The sequence below is a fragment of the Populus nigra genome, chromosome 4 (assembly GCF_951802175.1).
Source record: "Populus nigra chromosome 4, ddPopNigr1.1, whole genome shotgun sequence".
NCBI classification, from domain to species: Eukaryota; Viridiplantae; Streptophyta; class Magnoliopsida; order Malpighiales; family Salicaceae; genus Populus; species Populus nigra.
The window spans coordinates 21,664,179-21,686,458 of record NC_084855.1 but is presented as its reverse complement, the minus strand read 5'-3'; the positions used below and the strand labels follow the sequence as shown (position 1 = coordinate 21,686,458).

General features: G+C 33.0%; 1 protein-coding gene and 1 long non-coding RNA gene across 2 annotated transcripts; one reads left to right on the top strand and one right to left on the bottom strand.

The window, feature by feature from the left end:
- The first annotated feature begins 1,027 nt into the window (after positions 1-1,027).
- LOC133691809 (mitogen-activated protein kinase kinase kinase 18-like) lies at positions 1,028-2,333 on the top strand. Its single transcript, XM_062112403.1, has one exon. It carries the CDS (start codon positions 1,084-1,086, stop codon positions 2,311-2,313), a length of 1,230 nt encoding a protein of 409 aa, XP_061968387.1. The 5' UTR covers positions 1,028-1,083; the 3' UTR covers positions 2,314-2,333.
- A 4,808-nt stretch (positions 2,334-7,141) lies between these two features.
- On the bottom strand, positions 7,142-8,570 carry LOC133691870 (uncharacterized). Its single transcript, XR_009841754.1, has 2 exons — positions 7,718-8,570; positions 7,142-7,602 (listed from the first exon to the last, which is right to left on the bottom strand). It is a non-coding gene; the product is annotated as an uncharacterized LOC133691870 (long non-coding RNA).
- Positions 8,571-22,280: the final 13,710 nt, after the last annotated feature.

Below are 22,280 nucleotides of genomic sequence, written 5' to 3'. Positions count from 1 at the left end.
TATGGAAACACCAAGAATTGTTTTTAATTTGAAATAAAAAATTAAAAAAATTTAAATTTATTTGAAAACATTTTGAAAACGAAAACATAAACAGGGGCTAGCTACGTGCAAAACGTATGATGGTTGATTGCTTTGCTTGAAGGACAGAAATCCATAACTAAAGTTTGATTTTAGGGGCTATTAATTCTTGATCAGGTTTGCAAATTACCCCCTATTTACGTTTAGGAAGGAATTGAGAAGCAATCTCTCGATCGAGGGGCACTCGTCATGATGATCATAATAATTGATTCTTCCTTTTTCAACATAATCATAATATTCCTCTCTCGTTGCATCAATCCCTCACAGAATTCAAACGTTAAAGCAAGGAATTAAGGAAAGTGTGAATTCACATTATCCATGAAGGTTTCACATTACGTCAACTAAGATATTATTAGAATAATACTGCTTGAAGTGAAAAATAACCTGTGCTCCAGTTGAGCATTTGACTTGTGACAAATGCCCAGTTTCACATTCACAGAATTGACTTCACCTCCGGCGGGCGCGTTGACTGGGTTTATACTCAGATGGATTCTAGAATTCTACCGTTTCTTGGGTGGTTCAACCCACCCCATTTCAACATACTCTTCATTAATCTTCAAAGTCCACTCCCATACAATACATCCATGTGGTGGTGAATTATCCATCCACTCTACCCTTTCCAACCCCTCCTACCCACCCTTTCAACCGGTATGAATTACTAAATGTTAATTAAAAATATATTAAAGAAATAATTTTCTAATTTATTTTTAACATCGTTGTGCATTAGAATGATAAAAGAATTATACCCTTTGCCAATTTGCAAACTCGTACCTCCCCTCCTAAATTCTCCACACGTGCCCACGAGGCCTCTGCCAAGTCTTTGCCGTCTAGGCGGCCTAAGCTGTCAAAACCACAACTATTTCGATGCGTCGTACACTCTTGTTCGAGGCATTGTCCCAACTAACCTTCAAATATCCCTCCACGTTTTCTATATAAAAAGGCACTTTAGCAAGTAGCAACAAAATACACCCAACAAAGCATAGTTTCATTTGCCAGCTTTGTAAAATGGACTGGACTAGAGGCCACAGCATAGGCCACGGCTCCACAGCCACCGTTTCCCTCGCCACCTCTATCCAATCCGGTGATGTTTTCGCCGTCAAATCCGTCGAGTTATTCCGATCTGGATTCTTGCAAAGGGAGCAACGGATTCTCTCTTCTTTAACCTCTCCTTTTATAGTTAGCTACAGGGGCTGTGACATCACTAGAGAGAACAGCAAAGTTATGTACAATCTCTTCTTGGAGTACATGCCCAACGGCACTCTTAGCAATGCAATCCATGCTCATGGAGGTCGGCTCGACGAATCTTTGATCAGGAACTACACGAGTCAAGTCTTGCAAGGTCTAGATTACATACATTTGAACGGATTGGTGCATTGTGACATTAAGAGCAGCAACATTTTAGTAGGACCGAGCGGTGCCAAGATTGCAGATTTCGGGTGTGCAAAGCGTGTGGAACAAGTAGGACAGATCGCGGGTACGCCGATGTTTATGGCACCAGAGGTGGCGCGTGGAGAGGAGCAGGGGTTTGCTAGTGATATATGGGCTTTAGGGTGCGCAATTATTGAAATGGCTAGTGGTAGCACGCCTTGGCATAATGTCAACGATCCAGTTTCCATCATTTACCGGGTAGGTTATTCCGGTCACTTACCAGATTTCCCCTGTTGCCTGTCGGAACAAGCAAGGGATCTCTTGGACAAGTGTTTAAGGAGGGACCCAAGAGAGAGGTGGACAGCTAGTCAACTTCTTAAGCATCCATTTTTGGTCGGGGAAAGTAATTCTCATCATGTCGCAAAGCAAATCCAAGAATCCAATTCAAGTTCGAATTCTCCTACAAGTATTCTTGATCAATGCTTTTGGAACTCACTGGACTTATCGGAAAGTTTGAATAACTTGGTCTCGGTCCCTCCAAGCCGTGAAAGTTCAGCCGGAGAGAGGATCAGAGGGCTGTCCTTGCTCTCAGGGATGCCTAGGTGGGATTGGGATGAGAGCTGGACCACCATCAGAGGGGATAGCAGGGAAGAACGTGATGCAATTATGGATTGCATTGAAGTCAAAGATCATATAGTTAGTTGTGGCCTGGGAGAGCAGAAAAGCTATGGTGGTAGCAAGGAGCTGTTAAACCTTTTAGATAGCAACATTAGCAGTAGAATTATTGATGATTTTTGGGCTACCTGCAAATATAGGAAAGTTCATTTTGGAAATCCTTGTATGTCAAGATTACCTTTACAAGCATAAATCATTCTCTTTTTTGGACAGCTGGGTGGTTTTTTTCCTTCTTATTGGTAAAAAACCATGTTTGCTATTGCATTTCAAACCCGAATAGAGTAAAATTTAATTTTTTTATATAGTTTTACATGGTTTTAATATATTTAAATTTAAAATAATTTTTTTAAAATAAAAAAATATTATTTTAATATATTTTTAAATAATTTCTTTTAAAAAATAATCATTACCATTCATTTAAACACCCTTGAAAAATAAAGAAACAAGCCAATTAAACTGTTGAGTTTTTAAAACCCAAAAGAGCATAGGGTATAACGAGTGAGATTTGGGAGGTCTTGCCCATAGTTGTCAAACTTACCATAACGACCGAGCAGGAAAAATATTGCAATCAAATTAATTTAAATAAGTTATTTTCACTCAAATGATATATTTTTAATTTTTTTAATATTTATTTTGTAGTTAATTTGATAAGTTCTAATTACACCAATCAAATTAATCAAGTTTTATCAAGTTAAAATCACTAAAAAATTAATTAAATTTTATCAGGTCAATATCTTTCCGGATTTAACTTGGAATTCAACCGGAAATATAACATCTATGCACTTACCAATTGCCATCACCTAACCCTATCTTCTGTTTCCGAGTTGAGTTAAGATGGCAGAAATGGCCGAAAGCAACCGCCAGTTAGGCGACTTCCATTAAAACCAGCCAGTAGCCACCGAGTCCTCTCCTCTGTTTCTTTATTTGGTAGGTTAAGTTTAGACCCAGCTAAACAAGGTACCGTTCCAATTAGGCCACCTCCGCTGCTGTCCTTCGGTTCGGTCGGTAGAACAAATTTAAATTCCTCAAACTCTACTGGCTGCACATCTGGCCACGTCATCTGCTACTGTTATTTGCAGGTGAGCTTGGATCATGATTATGTCAGATGATGCTGTATTCAAATGTCACCGATTTTATTAGCTGGATTCGGGTCACGTGGATTCAATTACAGCACAGGGGTTTGAGCAGCCAAGAGAATTGAATCAATTGAATATATTAAATCCACATGAATTTCATCACTATTATATTGCTCCTTTTTTATTATTATTCATAATTTTATATGATACCCCATTTCTAATTGTTGATCCTTCGCAAAATAGGCTTTAACTTAGAGGTGTTAGTAGAAAAAAAACTTAATGTTTTGAACATATAATTATTTTTTAATAAAAAAATAAAAAGTTCAGAATTTTTTTTTGATATATATAAAATAACTAGTGATATCTTATTAACTGCTTCGTAGGAGTTACTTTGAAGAAAAATATGTATATAAATAGGAGAGAGGAAATAAAATGTATGATTCACCAAAAATAATAAGAACATCCCCTTTTTTAGGGGTAATTATTTTCGGTTCGGTTCGGTTTTTATAAAAAAATAACCAAACCAAATTTTTTTTAAAAAAACCGAAACCAGTTCAAACCGACCAGTTTCGGTTCGGTTCAGTTTTTTTAGAAAAAAACCTGTTCAAACCAGCTTTGCTCGGTTTTTCCCGGCTTAGTTCGGTTTTTTCTGGTTTGGCTCGGTTTTTTTTCCTGTTTGGCTCGGTTTTGTTTTCGGTTTGGGTTTGGTTCGGTTTTTTGAGTTATTCTTTTTTCAGTTTTCTTGGTTTAATCAGTTTTTCAATTTTTTTTTGTTATTCTCTACCATTCCCTAATAGAATACCACTAGTAACTTTTTGAGTACTATAAATTTTTTCAATAATCTTTTTTTGAAACAATGAGAGTGTTTGTTTTGTAAAATAGTGATCGAATAAAAAATTATTTTCAACATGATCATTTAAAAACTCACCATATATATTAATGAACTATATGAAGTACTTTTAAGAATGTTTATTAAAATTCAATGAATTTTTAAAATAATAAAATAATTAAACAAAACAAAATAAAGAAATTTTTATGATGTGTAAGAAGTAATTAGTGATATCCTAGAAGAGAAATAAACAAATATATAAGATCCATGACTCATCAAAATAGATATGAATATTTCCAATTTCTCTCTTTTACATGTTTTTATTTATTTTTTCAAAATGAATCCCAGTTAATAACTGATAAGAACTCATCGTAATTAGCAACATAAAAATTCTCTGTGCTGCATGCATGACCATTGACTTTAACAAAAAAAAAAAGAAGTGATAGAGATGTACATTAGAACATGGGATCAAACTAATATAATGTTAAGAACCTTTTGAATTGAATTGTTTTAATAAAATTTTATATTTTGGATGACCGACCCATCTATTTTGTTGCTAAAATAAATAGTAGAAATTATTACTATTAACAATTAGTTTTTCTAAAATATGCATTTACTCTTTTTTTTTTCTTTTCACTTTTCTCTCTTTCATCAAAGGGAAACACATGCTACCATTAAAAACTCAACAAAACCACCATCAAAACAATCTTCTCTTGTCATCCAATCTCATCTCATATATATATATATATATATATATATATATATATGTTAGGATAAGTTTATGCACATTTTAACTAATTTTACGGGCTCTAAAATTAATTATAGGAATCAAATCTGAGATTACAGAAAAAACAAACCCTTTAATCCCAAGCTCTTATCTCCTACTAAATAGTTTTATTCTTAATTTTATCGCTCATGTAATCTTGAGAAACGGGGCCTTAGGGAAGGCATTTGAATTTGGTTTTTGAGTTATTTGTGGTGACAGTGATGGATGAAAACTTGAGGTAGAGAGAGGGGGTTGTTGTGATAATGATGGAGGAAAATTATGGCGGTTGAAGGAGGTGATTTCTTTATTGTTAGAAAGATATAGAGCATTAAGAGATTTTTTGAATGAATAAGATAATATTAACTTTTTTTTAATTACTTTTTACTTTTATGTGTTTTTAATAATTTTTATTATTTTTTTTAAAAAAACAAAACTCAACAACAGTGCCTCTTGAGGCACTGAGTGACACCGACCGACCCTTCCGTTCTAAACTAACGCCGCGTAAAACCCACCACTCTTTCCCGCCATGTTTCTCTTGACATTGAGTTAAAGAAGCCCTCGACCTGTGTTCGTTTCAAAATTTTGTTAACTTCTTATATACATGCATTTTCAGGATTGAATATGAGGAGGAATTGGACAGTGAAGGTTAAGGTTTGTTCTAAAGCTGAGAGCTCGAGCTTCCCTCTGCAGAAAAGGAGGTTCTTGCTTTAAATTCCTGGGTTTTGCTTTCTGGGTGTGTTTAGATGCATGGGAACTAGGCTCTGGATATGTGGTTTTAATTGTTCCGTGCAGAAAAGTTGTGGAACACGCATGTCTGCTTAAAGCAGAGCAGGTTTTATCTGATGAGGATGAACAAGAAGCGCTGGATTATCTGTATGCATTCCAATATCAAATGCGTGGAATTGCTGCTGTTTCTCTGGTCACTTCCTTTTTCATTATTCAATTACAAAATACGGAAAACTGGAACTTTGGCATGCAGTTCTTGCACATCTTGCCTTACACACAGTCATGTACATGCCCTGTTTTCTTTTTCTATAGGGCGAATCTCCAATGACAAAGTGGGAAATTATACTCATGCTGTTTTCATGCGTTTCAAAGCAAAGGAAGATTTTGCATAGTACTATGAGAACCCTTTCTATTTGGAAGACTTGGACGAACATGTAATGCCATATTGCCATGTAAACACCATAACTCCTATTTTCTCTAAGATTTTACTGGTATTTCCTTTAATAATCTACCAATTTCGCCTAAATTAGAATCTTACCAGGTGCCTTTTCTATTTGGCTTAGTTTTCCCGCTTTCTGGTAGGATTTAGTTAATGTGGATTATGAATCTGAAGCTGAAGATGATATGCTTCGTATATCTCGTAAAGGAGAGGTAAGCCACTTACTTCCACTTTTTTGACTGCTTCTCGTTGGTATATTTTGCAGCAGAGGTCTTTGAGATATTTGTGGGTAGCACTGGATACAAAGAAGTAAGAATTTTTGTCTTCTGTTCACCTTTCAAGTACCAGTCTTTAAATTATCCATGGATGCTTCAGTGTCCTATCTTGAATATTGGACTCTCTCTCGGAATTTATACTTAATTCTGTAATTCTGATGTTATAGTTTAAGCTTTTAAAATTAAGTTTTTCAAAACGTTACTCTCACTCAATCTGGGTAGAGACCTAATATTCGTTTGAACATGTAGATGCATGTTGGAAAAATAGGATTTAATTTTACAACTTCTAAACTTGGATTTGAAATGTTACATCGAACATTTCTTTTCTTCATCCACTTAGCATTTTTCAATTAATTTCTATCTGATGCACTTGTCTTTTGATGAAGAAATAAAAGAGAAACAGATTGAACTTCTTGGAAAGCAGGTGTGGAGGTCGAAACTTGAGCTGATCACCCAGAAAACACTTCCCGTTCATTTCTTTGTCTATCCAGTAGGAAAGGAAGTTATGTAGCGATAGATCACTGTTTTTGTGATTTGTCTTCTTTCTCATAGACAAACATATATCTTAGATTTGTCCTGTATCATATAGATGTTCAGGCTACAAAAGTGATGGTTTGAATTGAAGGCCGACTTGCTTGCTTCTGTCTAAAGGTTGAATCTCTATATCTGGTGAAGATAAGTCTCGATTTGTCTCTTGCGACATCGTTTAAACTGAGCAGCATACCTGTGACTGTTCAATCTGTCTATCCCATCTGATTCTTCGAAGCCAGTGACAGAAAAATGAATCTACAGCAGTGTCAATGCCTCTCCTAATCCTTCCTTTTTTTTTTCCCTTTAAAAAACATCTAGTTTACTATTGGACTATATACCTGAAGAGAATAGTAATAATATATTATTTGACATTAGTCAGTAATTAAACTGTTTGAATTGCCTTTATTTTTAAAATCATGCTAGCTACATCTTGGATCCTTGCATGCACTGTGACTTAGAGAGAGGAATTCCCTTCATTTTCAAAAAGAACAAAAATGTTAAGCCAATTTTACTAATGAAATAGTAAAGTAAAAATGACTGCTCATGGGCTTTGCTCAGTGTAAATTCAGGGAGTCAAACTGAGCATTCTTTGATTCCTGACTTCTTCTCAAGGCATAGTGTATTTTAGGGAGGGGGGGAAGAGAACTATAGCTAGTGGCTAGAACCAATACAAGAGATCAACTGTTGTCGTTGTGTACTGAGGACTCAGCATCAGATCTTGGGAGTTGAAGTACTGAAGTTTGACCTGCCTCTGCCAAACTAACAGAGAAAATACATAAAAGCCTTGTATCTTCACTGAGGCTGTGATAGCCCCACCAGAAAATGCATCCTTTAGCAATCTGCGAGACTAGCTGTGGATTAGTTCAAATGTGTGCGTATGCCCATATACTTTTTCCCACTGTCTCTATTTTCATGTTAGCCAAACGTAGAAAGAATACGAGGAAGTAATATTACATTATAAACTGCTGTATGTCTGCATCACTAGAACACCATTGACAAATACATATCTTCAGTTGTGAAGTGGATTTGGTCCTGCTGGGATTTTTCGACGAGAAACTCGATAAATTGTGTCTGACTCATCTTTGCTAGATCTCTCTCGAACCATTTCTTTGAATTTCCATGAGAAGTGGGAAGAAAGATCAGTTTCGACTGTTTTCCCTGGTTCTTCACTTGTTCTGCTGTGAATGAAGCGGCCACTTGAGAGCTGATTGACTACTAGCATGATCATTAGCACGAAAAATGAGAGCCTGGGGTATACAGTAGTAGTACCCATGGATAAAATGGAGAGGAAGAGCAGGAAAAACAAGTAGCTTAGGAATCTAGATTGATCGATCACTTTGTTTACTGACACTGACCGGTGAAGTCTATTTATGAAATCTGGCAACTTCCGACAGATAGAGCCAAGAGGGCCAAAGATTTATCCCGTCAAAGAGGCAGAAATGCCCTTGTATTTACCAGTATTGAAACTCTGCATATTTTAGTCTGATGGTTGACGATTATCTCTGGTGCAGGCACATTTTTACAAGAACCAGATTTATGGCAGAAATGCTCTCCATTCTCTTCAGTGATCACAGAACGAACCAGAAATGCTCATAAGGAAGCTGAAACATGCCCTGGTATATCATCCAAATTTATAGCCATAAATCTCAGAGGTGTTAATTTACTTCAATTTGTGAGGTGGGCTAATTTCGCTCTTCTAGCATTCAGTGGAATGCTAATAATGTAGTCGTGAAGATTGAAAACTGTTTCTGGTGGGCTAGGGCAACTATGAGAGTTGACTTCACATTAGCTGGTCCTGTCTTATGCCCATTTTTGTCATGATAGCTTCCCTTCTGGCCCTGGCATCATTATTTGTGGAGAGACTTGAGGCACATTAAGGGATACGTGGTGCAATTAAGAGCTGACAAGTGGACAGCAATGTTGAGCTTGATCACATGTTTTCGTTCGCAAGCTATTGATATAGTACGACATGATTGATATGGGGCAACAAAGCAGTGCCTTCCCATGGTTTTGATGCTAACTTTGTCACCATCGAAGACAAGGTTGTGCTGTAACCTTGTGTCCACACGTCTTCCAACTAGGAGCTCGGAGCCACCTACCCAATTATATGCACGGCGGGTTAAAATTGACCGGCATCAAAATGAAGCACAGCTTGAAACTTAAAACCCTAGTTTCGAGATAGGACTGAGAAGTTAGGCCATCTCTTTACACTTACTTGTAAAGAGTTGGCCTAACTAACCTTTGCGATGTTTTTAAGGGCCGATCCCTAGCCTTTGCCTCTAGGATATCAAAAGCACCTAACGATAAGTAACTCTGAGTGTGTGGATTGTTTATCGAGAGGACGATAATGGAGTTGTCCCATTTGTTTTATTTTCGGGATAAGCTCCAGGAGATATCCTTGAACCTTTTCAATTGGCTTCCTCTCTTTCTCTTGCCATTGCCTAGGGCTACTAGGTAGCGTAGTGAGCTTAAATAACTCTCTCTTTTTCTTGCTAATTAGCATTTTGTATCAGTGGTCTTACTTTGCATCATGTTTCTCATTTTTCACAAAATTGGTTCCTTTTCTTTACAGACTCTCTTGCTTGATTTCTGGAACTTCTTCGGCGAGATATAATTTAGGAGGCCAAAACTCTGACTAGCATGTGTAGACACGTCCTCGAGTGTGAAATTGTTTTAACTCATCAAGAGTTTAGGATCATAGTGATCTTGACTCATAATTCAACTGGAGTAAATCATTTGTTTGGGGATTGAATTGCGTGTTGGGAGGATGCAATTGCATTGATGTGAGGCTATATTGAGACATTCTCGTGACTCAATTAGAGAGAAGATTGTTTTTACTTTCCAAACAAACTTAAAAAACCTAAGCATCAAATGGAATTTAAGGTGGAAATGTAGGTGAGAAAAAGGAAAAGTATCATTTCATTTTTAAAATGTAATAACGGTTGTGATTGGAAGTATTTTTAGTTTAGAAATATATTAAAATAATATATTTTTTTATTTTTTTAAAATTATTTTTAATATTAGTATATCAAAACGACATGAAAAAAAATATTTCAAGATAAACACACACTACAAATATTGAACAAAATCTTGAAAGATTCACTTGTTTTTAGTGGAAGGATGACACATTAACCTTCAAACTTTACTTATGGAGGAAGGTTTTACCATGTCCCCGTGCTAGTTTCTCTCAAAAAATTTTCCTTTACCAAGATCCACTTCTCTTTTCAACTTCTCTCATAAATTATTTTTGAGTATGTTTGAAAGTATAGTAATAATTATTTTTTAAAATATTTTTATTTTAAAATACATTAAAATAATATTTTAAAAAAAATTATTTTTGACATTAGCATATTAAAATAATCTGAAAATATAAAAAAAATATTAATTTAAAACAAAAAAAATAATTAAGATTTTTTTTTCAAAAACAATTCTAAAACACAATAAAGACACACCCTTCTTCTACTTCTAAGAGTGTGTTTGATATTGTGGTTGCTGTTGTGGTTGTGGTTTTAAAAAAGTTGTTTTATAAAAAGTACTTTTAGTTGAGGTTAGTTTGGAAAAATATATGTTTGGTTAAAACTGTGGTTGGAATTGAGATTGGACAAAAAGTAGTTTAATGTGTTTGGTTAAAAAAATGTTTTTCAAATTGAGGTTAAAAATAATTAAAAATATTTTTAATTTAAATATTGTAGATTTAACAACTATTATTACATTATGAAATAAATAATATTTATATCAAAATTTATTTATTATTCCATTAAACTACATGCAATGTCATCACATACGAAATCTATCCAACAATAACTATATTTTTCATGGTTTCTTAAGTACGCAACAACAAAAACTGAATTTTTTGTTACGTCATCAAGCGATATCCTTCTAATTTAATGAATAAAATACAAATAAAAAAAAACTTAATTTTTTTTAACTGGGTCGGACCTGGCAAGAACATAATTGGAATTGCGATCAAATTTTACAAATGCTGCGTCATCATGCGATATCCTTCTAATTTATATAGTGTTATACTAGTTTTTCGAGTAAAACTTAATTTTTTTTAAAAAAATTTACAATTTCATTACGTACAAAATTCATTCGAAAAGAACTACAGTTTTCATAATTTTTTGAGCCTGCAATAAAATTAAGTAACATATTATCAGGAATAAAATTGAGATTACAGTACGAGTAAATTTAATTCACCTTAAACTAATTTGTTTTTTTAAAATAGAAGTTTACGTTCACGTGAACAGTGCGAGTGAATTCTTTCACTCGCACTATTCACTTTAGTGAACAGTACAACAGTGAAGCATGACTCTACTGTTCACTGCATGCTCCACTGTTAAGAGGAAATCACTGCTTCTCCAAACCTGTGACGCAGCAGTGAAAATTGATGGGTCCTATTAATTAAAATCACTTTTTTTTTTATTATCAAATACTGAGATATGTTGTTAGAAATAAACCTCACTCGCAACTATATTACCCAATATCATCTTAGCCCTCAATTTTGAAACCCCAAGTTCGCTTTCAATCAATTCTTTCATTTTCCTCCTCTTCTTTCGATATCTCAATCGCCGTCCCAATCAACATCAACAAAATCCATGTCTCCTTGGTAGTTTCTCACAAAAGATCACTTTACTTGTTGCTTCTATATCAATTTAATGCTTAATTTAATACTATTTGTTATATTGGCTCTTTTTTTGTATCATATTAATTTTTATTATTACGTTAAACCTCATATATTACATTATTTATTTATTTAATTTTATAATTACATTTAATAAGGAGGAATAATATTCAATCATTTATAGTTTATACTAGTATTATAGCCTGTGCTATGCTGCAGATAAAATTCTAAATTAATTTTTATTGTCAAAGAAAAATGATTTTTTATTATTGAAATATTTTCAAGTATCATGATTTTTTTAATTGATAAATAAAAATATGTTTTTTACAGTTATAAATCAAAACGGAATTGTTGATACTAACTATATATATACACTAAAATGAAACACATTTTTTTGTTTTTTTTTAGAAATGACAACTGAAATTCTCTCTAATTTTTTCACTATGGTATCAAATTTGTAATTTTTTATTTTTTTTTAGAAATTAAGTTTTTCTTCTATTGTTTTCTCTTTATAATTGAATTTTTTATCATTTTAAACTCTGCCTATTCATCACCATTTTTTTTTCTTATCTTTATTTTTTATAATTTTTTTTCTTTACACTTTTTTATTATTTACACTTAAAATATTTATCAATTTACACTTAGTCTATTATTTTGTAATTTTTTCTTTTTTATTTACATTTTTTGTTTTGCGAAAAACTCTTATACAATGACTATAGAAATAATGTTTTAATATAGAAATGGTAACATTGTCTTATTTTTCTACTTTATTAAAAATGAGTTTAAGAACTTCCATGTTTTTATTAACATATATAATTTTTACTATATTTTATTATCTATAAGTATTATTTTTTATTCACAATTACAATTTTTACTCATTATAAAAAAATTAATAACATCTAAATAAATAAAAAAAAAATTTTAATATTTTTTTAAAATACTTTTCAAGCACACCTTTTACAATCACTGCAAGATCCAGAACGTTTGCTGTGGACAGTGATGTGTGAAAATGTTTTAGGAAATTGAAAAGAATGTTCAGTGAGCGGCAAGCGTGCGATCTAAAGCCCAGTTGGAGGCGGCTGATAACTAGCTAGGCTTGCCTTTTTGGACTTCATTTCTCACGAATTCGTGGGTTTTTTGGCAGTCCTTACAGCTAGAACCCATGCATTTGGGGGACCATTTTGGTTTTGGTTCTGAATTGCTCATATCAAAATTAAGGACTAAACCCTGCTGCTATAACTCAAAAGTCAAGCATCTTCTGTTGAAACAATAGAAAAGAATGATGCACGTCTTCCACCATGTATATTGTAGCACTGAACATCAACTAGATATTAGTATTTAAGGGATATTAGTATTTAAGGGCGTACTGTGATAATGAATAATTTGAGATTAGATGTCTCGATTTCGAGTCAGGACGTATATTTTTTTTAAAAGTTTAGGATAACTAGAATTTTATCCACTCACTTAAACTCATAAAATATACTTTTTAAGAGTAAGTTTTCTCTAATAAAAAAAAATAAAATCAACTAAATATTACATGGAGGTAAAAAATCTTAGGAGCCTTCAATTTGATTGGAGTTTTTGTTTTGTGTGCGATGCAATGTTACGGTAATATTTCTAGTTGATTATTGAACAATGGATCATAGTACAAAAATTCTTAAAACTTTAAATATTCAGGTTAAATCTATTGAATAAATTCTTAAAACTTTTAATATTTAGGTTAAATGTACAAAAATCAAGCTTTATGGTAGGTTATCTACTCTGAACCTTATATATTATATACTCCCTTCTCTAGAATTTTTCAAAATTGGATTTTTAATTATTTATAAAAATTTCATTTGTTGATGCTATTTTGGACAATTTCTGAAACTGTCATTGTTTTGGAGAATATAAAAGTCCATATAATTGAAAATGAAGTTGTAACTAATTCAATAATTGAATATAAGATTGAAAAATTAGTTTTTCAAATGTTCTTTTTTTTTAAAAAAATTGGATGAATATTTCTAAACAGTGCTAAAGAGAAATGTGTATAAACAAATTTGGATGAAAGCAATTTGTAGAAATGAAAAAACAATTACCAATTAAATCTGACATGTGTCATTTTTACATAAAAAATCAAATAAAACTAAAATAAATGACATAGAAAAAAATAGGCCTTCATATTTTTCTTTGTCAATGAAAGGTTGACATATGAAACGAGATATTTAAGATATCTTATCATAAATACTTAATCCCATAAATAAAAGTCAACCAATAAAATAATATCATGTATCATTGCAAATATATTTAAGATATCAGGTATTATTCAAAGCATCAAATCACCAAATATCACTATGCAATACACGTCTAAATTCAAGTTCTTGCAAAGCACAAATCTTGGCTTGGTTTCACAAATGAATTAAGTCACCACATATCAAATTCAAGGGAAGAGCTACAGGATTTCTTATTCTTTTCTAAGAATATTTTAAATGGAGATTGTACCCAATCATATTCATTAAATCAAATGTCTATACACGTGTGCTTGTTTAGTTCTAGGTTCTCAAAAGTTATATCTAAAAATTTCTAACTTTATTAGGACATCTCTACCTCGTATCTCTTCCATTCAAGAAAGAATTTTCAACAACGTTTTAATGGCAACTAGGAAGAACATGATCCCCATTGTCGCCTAAAAAAGAAACAAGGCTACTGATTCAAGTCGCTGACATACCGTTAAAGATTTCTCAACTCCACTATTGAAAACAAAATCCATCGTTGAGTTGTATGTGCAAACTAAGACGATTCTTGAGCTAATGTCAACATCGAATGTAAAACGGGCATGAGAGGTTGAATGTTAGAAATTGTGAAAATTAAGTGCTGTTCTGTCAAAAATTCATATTTTAGTGTGTTACGTATGTAAGTTGTATGATTTAGGGACTGATCTTGAAGGTAAAACCCAAGTTGGTTTTAAAGGTGAAGATTTCAACAAAAAAAGAAGAGAATAGGGAAATTTTCCAATTGCAAAAACAACCTAGCTATTTTGAGAAATGACTAGACCGATCTAATGGTCAGACCGTTTCTCAAAACGGCAAGCCCCTTTTTGGCTAGTGTTTTGAGGTAGCTCAATTTGATGTTTTGGTTTCTTTTTTTTATTTGAATATTTGGATTATTTAAAGGATATAAATGATTATTGTATGGAGATGAAAACTTAATGTGTGTGTATGCTTGAAATTAACTTGCTTGATAACATTTCATATGTTGAAACGTTAAGAGATGAAAAAGTTTGTGTGAGGATGTAAGGGACTTGTATTCACGAGTAACAAATACTTGGAGTGTTAAAAGATTACTGAGATGTGCATTCTTAATATTTTCAAGGAAAGAATGTCATGTAATACTTGGTGTGATACAGGTGAGGCATCAATTGTGGGACCCCGAACAAGTGGAACAGGACTAGCGAGAGGAACATGTAGGTGCTTGGCACCTCAACCTTTTTAAATTACAGAAATTATTATAAGTTGTATTTTAAATATTATGATCATTGATTTGTACAATATGTGTTTTAGAATGAAAAAGGCTCATGAAATCTCAATGTGGAGATTTGTTTAGATAAGTGTTGAGAGTATAAGCCAAGTACATGAGTAGGGCTTAGGTTGATAAGTTTTTACTTATAAAATACCTGGGTGGTTGAATGAATAACCAACCCTATGAGTGAGGTTTAACTGAATAAATCTGAATTGCTGATACAAGTGCATATGGATTTTGTGTACAATAGTTGACCACATGTGTGGGGCTAAAGTCAAAGTCCAATGGGGCGCAAGATGGATCCATTTTATGCATGGAAGTCAGCCACAAGAGTGAGGCTCCAAAATTGTTAACATCAAGTCGGTCATGATAAAATAGGGACGTGATTTTAAAATTAATGTATTGGCCATATGTGTGGGGGTAATGGGCAATTTATAGTCAGCCGTATAAATGGATACTAGGAATGTGTTGGACTTACACCTTAAGCATTGAAGCTAGGTGAAATTAAGGGTTAGGTGTTGTTTATATCAATGAACCTTTAAAAGAGGTATAAAGGGTTGATCATGATAATCCTTAATGTTAAGTTTGCTTTTTTGGTATTCTTGGGTGGAAAACAACATTTAGAGTTTAATGTTATATGAAAAAGTTAGCCTAGAGATTTGAGCTTATGCGTTGATTGTTTGGAGTGAAAGGTTTTGATTGGTAAATTATTGTCACTAATAGATGGTAGGGGATATGTTTATGGTGAAGGCTGTAATAATGAAATCTATATGAAATTTGTGAAAGAAAATTTAAATTTTTGTATGATTTAATAGTGTCATGATGCAATGATGAAATTTTTATTCTAAATTGTTAGTATGTTTATTTTTTACATGTTCTTCATATGCTCTTCAAAACTAGATTGACATGATCACTACTTTTAATTGTAGGACTTCAAATGTTTTCATTTAGCTGTAGGATTTCTATATTTATGTTATTCTGTCAACCTTGAAGGATTGTACTAAATAAATTATAGAAATATTATGGTTTAATATTATTCTCATTATTGTGAAATTATGAAGATGATGATGACATAAACTTAATATAGTTAATGTAATAACTTGTGGTTTGCATTTCTATTTTAAGTATATGATGCAAATTTTGATGTTTTATTCTTTTTATCGCACGTGTGCAGCGTTGCGACGATTGTCCATCCTCTCAAGGAAAATGTATAGGTCTACCTGGAAAATATGGAGAGACATGGAATTCTTATCTCTTATCAGTAAAATATGGATTGAGAGTCGTCACCTAGTATTCTGGTCACTAGGAACCCTAACTGGTCTCAGAGATGGGATACAGAGACTGGTTGTTTAAAGAGAAGGTATTAGCACCCTAGCTACGCCCTACCTAAGGTAAGCTGCATTGTTTTATTGTCTGATAAAATCTAAAGTTTTGGTTGTGTTTTGTAATTGTTAGTTCGTCTAAAGGGTCAAGAAAAGTCCTCTGTAAGGAGATCCTTATTTTATCAGGTAAAACCTAACTATTTTATGTCATATAAATAAATAAATTAATATCCGGAATACGTATTACGTGTAATGTCGTATCCTGGATACTAAAAGACAAACAAAATAAAATTTTTGTTGTTTTTGAAATTTTGGCCAATGTTCTCTTAACTTTAATAAACTGGTTATTAAAGCCAAAATGCATGCTAAAACATTGTTTTTTAGTGTATGAAAAACACAATATGATTTTTTAGCTTTGAGACACTTGGTCGTATGCACAAAAACATTTTTTCTTTTTAATTTTGTTTTTTGTATTTTTGGAAGTTTTGATGAAAACCAGGTATTTTAATACTGGTTTTGAATTTTTACGGTGTAAAAATACAGACAGATATTAAACAAAATAATGTAAAACAAAATACGTGGAAACGCGTAGAAATAGTGTAAACAGATTGATATTTTTTTGCTAGGCTGAACCCGGCCCACCATTGTTGGGTTGGACCGGACTCGAGCCAAGATCCATGGGCTGGGCTCAACCCAGTCCACCTCGGCTGGTTATTATACATGAGCACAGTAACCAGCCTCACATTGCCTGCAGAGATGTGCATTGCGCACGTCCTGCATGGCGAGGAAAGAAATGAAAGAAATGAAAGAAAAAGAAAAAGGGCCAGAGTTTTTACTTGGAGAAGTGAAATGCAGCCTCGGTCGTCAATGATGGCCAGCGGTGGTGATGGTTCCAGCGGGGGTGGTGTTGGTGGCAACTCCTTTCGAGTTTTTTTTTCTTTCTGTCATTCCACCCTCTCTTTCTGTGCTCTTCCTTTTTTTGCTTTCTTTCCCTGTATTTATAGAAAAACAGGGGAGAGAGAGGTGGGGGTGACCACTATGCAGCCGCCTAAAAAAGCCGCCAGAGGGGCACACCCCCTCTGTTTTTTCATCGCCCTGTGGTAAGCCATGGGTCAGAGTTTATGCAAGTGGGGTTATGGATGACATCTTTTTGATGTTTAGGAGAGAGAGGGAGAGGAGAAAAGTCGATGAAAATACAGGGGAACACAGCTCCCTTCCCTTGTTTTTTTGCACGTTCAAGAAGAAGAAAGTCTAAAGTGCCGTTCAAAATGGCATCGTTTCGGGCTTTTTTTTTAACAATATATGAAACGACACCGTTTTAGCCAAAATGCACCATTTCATTTAAATGAAAACGACACCAAACTTATGTCAAAGTCCAAATCAGTCTTCAATTTGTAATTTGTTCAATCAAGTCCTAAATTACAATTTTGATTTAAAAATCAATGCAATTGCATCCTTGTAAAAAATCAGACAGCGACCCTGAAGTTGGCTGCCTTTTTCACTTTGGTCCTTGGTCTTGAATTTATGCAATTTGACCTTTAATTGATCAATAAACTTCTAATTTATTTAATTTGGCCCCTGATTCAGTTTAATTAGAGCCCCTCTATTTACGCGTGTTTTTCATTTTGGTCCTTGGTTTCAGATTTCATCAATTAAGTTCTTAATTGGCCATCAAACTTCAATATTTATGCAATTAAGCCCCTGATTTGATCAAATTAACTCTCAAAAATTATTTTTTGATCTCAAAACTTTAATTTCTTCAATTAAAGCCTAAATTGACTTCAAAATCAATTTTTCTTGCAATCAAACCCTCCATAAATTCAATTAAACCTTTAATGAATTTAAATGAGTCCAATAAACATATGATTTTGGACATTTCTTCCTCAAATTAAATTTTCTTTGTTAGTCGGGCTCTAATCAGTTCACAAAATACTGTCAAATTTCAATCTTTGTATTTTTGAACCTCCTCAACCAATTTTTGACTCTTTTCTAAGCATTCTGACATCCTCTTTTCACTCTTTTATATTTTTTTGATAATATTTTTTTATTTTTTTTGTATTTGTTTTTTAAAGAGAGAAAAAATAGGAATGAGGAATAACTCAAAAATAGGTTATGACACTTTTATGTTCATTTTCCTTATTGTGGCAATGTATCGAAAGATATATTTATGTTATTTGGTCAAAAAATATTATGAACATTTATAAATAAAGTCTTGGGTGGACATGATTCACCCAAGGTAAAAAAAAATCTCCATGATTTTTAAGTAATATGATATTGATTATCTTGTGTATCCATATAGTAAGTATGTGTGGAGTGTTACAAAATACTTCAACAATTCACCCATGAAGACTTCACAATGCTAATCACCAAGTAAGGAATTGAGTTTTGACACCATGTCAATGATGACAACCAGGATTACATCTTTGGAGGATCAAGTAACTAACTTGACAAGACTCATTGAAGGTCTTTCAACTTAACTCAAGGAAAATATCATGAGATAACAAAGTTGATGAACAAACTTGAGAGCATAAATGAGGGAGGCTAAAATTTGGCTACCAAGGTTGTGCAAGTAGATCAACTAAAAGACTCATTGAAGGTCTTTCAACTTAACTCAAGGAAAATATCATGAGATAACAAATTTGATGAACAAACTTGAGAGCATATATGAGGGAGGCTAAAATTTGGCTACCAAGGTTGTGCAAGTAGATCAACTAAATGTCATCGAGGATTCTACAATTAAAGTTATAAGAAACATTCACGAGTTGAATAGTCTCTAAGGAAAGTTGGCCTATGTACAAAGATTTATTACTAACTTAACTGGTCGATGTCAACTATTCACTTACCTGATGAAAAAGGATACATCATTTTATTAGGACAAAACTTATACTAATGCCTTCAATAAGATTAAAGAGTACTTGCTTGATCCACATGTTTTACAAGCACCAGTACCAGGATGTCCATTTATCCTCTATATTGTAGCGTAAATGCATTCCTTAAGAGTGTTTTTGGCATAATAAAATGATGAATCCAAGGAAAATGCTCTTTATTACCATAATATGATGTTAAATGGGTCTGAATCGAATTATTCTCTAATAATTTGAGAAGACATGTCTAGCATTAATTTTATGATAAAGAAGTTAAGGCATTATCTCCAAGTAGTATGACTAATCTTTCAAGTTGACCCTTTCAAAAACATCATTTCAAGTCTGACAACATAAGCTTTATTGCTTCAAGAATTTGAAATTGTCTACGTCTCATAAAAAACAATCAAAGGGCAAGCATTATATGTTTTTCTTGCTGATCATCATATTCCCAGTGAATGAAATTTCTTTAAAGACTTGCTTGATAAGGACATCTTGTTCATTGAAATGTCATAAACATGGAAAATTTATTTTGATGGTATAGTATGACAAAATGGAGCCAAAGCTAGGGTGATCTTTATTATACCTAAATGAGAGGTCTTGTCATTTTCCTTCTCATTTACTTAATGTTGTTCCAATAACATGGTTGAATATCAAACTTTGATTATTAGGATAAAGATGACGGTGAATACAAAGATGTCTCACCTTAAAATGTTTGGAGATTCTCAATTATTCATCAAGCAACTCCTCTCACTTTATGAAATAAAGAAGCCAGAACTTGTCCCATATCATAAGTACCAATTAAAACTAATGACATCACTTGATTACATCACTTAAGAACATATACCTGAAAATCAAAATAAGCAAGTTGATGCTTTAACAAATATGGTGTCAAAATTAGCATGATATAGTGAGGAAATAAAAGTCCTTGTATGTTAAAGTAGGTTGTTATATCGATAACTCATGATGAAGAAGAGAAAGAACAAGTGGGTGTAGTTTTTATTTATGAGATTGAAAAAGAAGAGTGACACCAACTGTTTATCGACTATTTAAAACATAATAAACTACCTAAAGACCTATGTTATAAGACAAAGGTGAGGCAAAGAGCTTCTTGCTTCATATACTTTCAAAACACTTTTATCGATGCTCTTTTGATAGTCCTTTTGTGTTGTCTTGGAGAAGAATAAGTTATAAAAGCATTAGAGAAAATACACTTGGGATCTACGAAGTGCACCAATTGGGTCTTAAAATTCACTTTCAAATCAAAAGAATAGGGTACTACTAGCCTATGATGGTGAGAGACTGCATAAACTATACTAGAAAATGTCAAAGTTGTTACTTGCATGTTAATTTGATCCACTAGCCACCCGAGCCTTTACACTCGATAATTGCTTCTTGGCCCTTTAATGCTTGGGGACTTGATGTGGTAGAGCCATTATTGAAAAGCTTAAGAAGCATCTTTATATTTTGGCCGTAACTACGAACTTATCATACTACATTCCAAACGCTAACTCAAGCTACTTCATATTCCTTGGTATATGGTGTTGAAGTTGTTTTTCCACTTAAATGTCAAATTCTATTTTTAAGGATTGCAATCCACGAAGGACTCTCTAGTGAAGACAATGTTTATCTATGTCTCGAAAAACTTGAAGCCTTAGATGAAAACCTCCTTGAAGCACAATAATTCTTAGAATGTTATCAAGCTCAACTTTGCAGAGCTTTCAACAAAAAGGTGTGACCGTGCTTATTCCAAGTAAGAGGTCTTGTCTTGGCAGTTTGATGCCCTATAATCATGTTAAAACACATGGACAATAAGTTCCTCTCTAAATAATAAAAACCTTATATGGTTAAAGAAATTTACACCAATAGATCTTACAAAATCATCGATGAGAACAAATTAAGGATTGGGCTTATCAACGATAAATTCTTAAAGAAATACCATGCTTGAAATTTGATGTAGCTCTTAGCCTGCAAGAGTTAAAATTATGAACAACATAAAAACAATTTGATCCTTTATCCTTAAAAATATGTAAGCAACTTGAAACTTGTTTTGATTACATTCATGCAAAAAACAAATAAGCAAAAAAAAAAAAAAACATAAAAAAACTTTGAACTACACTGTGACTTGATCGTTTATCCATAATAGTACATAGACAACTTAAAAATTATTCTAAGTATGGTCATACCATCCCTTAAAACTATCTGAACTCATATGATTGTTCACATGAAAAAAGTAAATAACCAGACAACATAATCATAATAGGTAACAAGACGAGAGCAAGGGTAAAATATAGACTTTATTGATAAAAGGGCAAAATAATACATCAAGTATGTATTATCAACATAAAATCATAAGCTAGTGTTACCAAAACTAAAAAGCATTCCAAGAGAAAGAAAGGATATAACAAATAAAAGGTTTTAAGATATCAACATATTATGGTTTCGAGATATTTCCTTCTAACTCCTTTTATTTAGTCTCTAATAGTCCTCTTAATTTTTTAAAAATGAATGTGTTGGCTTCACTTATCATAAGGAAAATAGATATTATGGTGATCTCTGATCGAATGCTGGAGGTGACGACTTTTCTCTTAAAAAGCTATTTCTTATGCACCTTGAAGGATCACACTATCTCGATCTTTTTGTGTTGAAGCTCCATAAGTTGTACCTCTATTTTTGTTATATCAACATGAGTGGTGGAAAAAGATTTATAGGGCTCCTCTTCAAGGGCTTCAAAATCTTTGAGTTACCCTTCATGCTTTTAAATTTCTAAGGTTCGTTACTCTAATGTCATCACAGAAGATAATGGAGGCTCTAAGTGGTTAATCTTTTTAGAATCTTTAATTACTTTAGTCACAATTCTTTTAATATAGGAGCAATTATATCTTCTATAGATCAAAAGATCTTCTCAACTTTAGTAACTAAGTTTGAAATGTAATGAATAGTGTATGAATGATATTATTTCTGATGCGCTTCCAACACTTAACAAAAAATTCAGATCTTATCTCGCATATTATATCATCAACATAATACCTAGTTACTCCTGAAGGTTCAAAGGAAGTAGTAGCTTTAGGAGTATACAAGTTACTCCCTATATTGTTGAGGATTGGTAAGGGTGGTGCAAAGTTGAAAAAAAGAACAATAAAAAAGCAAAGGTTAATATATTATAAGTAACATGAATTGAAGAACACTTCCTACATGGACACCTAATACCGCCT

What these genes read in the sequence shown, in the direction of transcription:
- LOC133691809 (XM_062112403.1), top strand. Translation starts at nt 1,084, where the DNA reads ATGGACTGGACTAGAGGCCACAGCATAGGCCACGGCTCCACAGCCACC.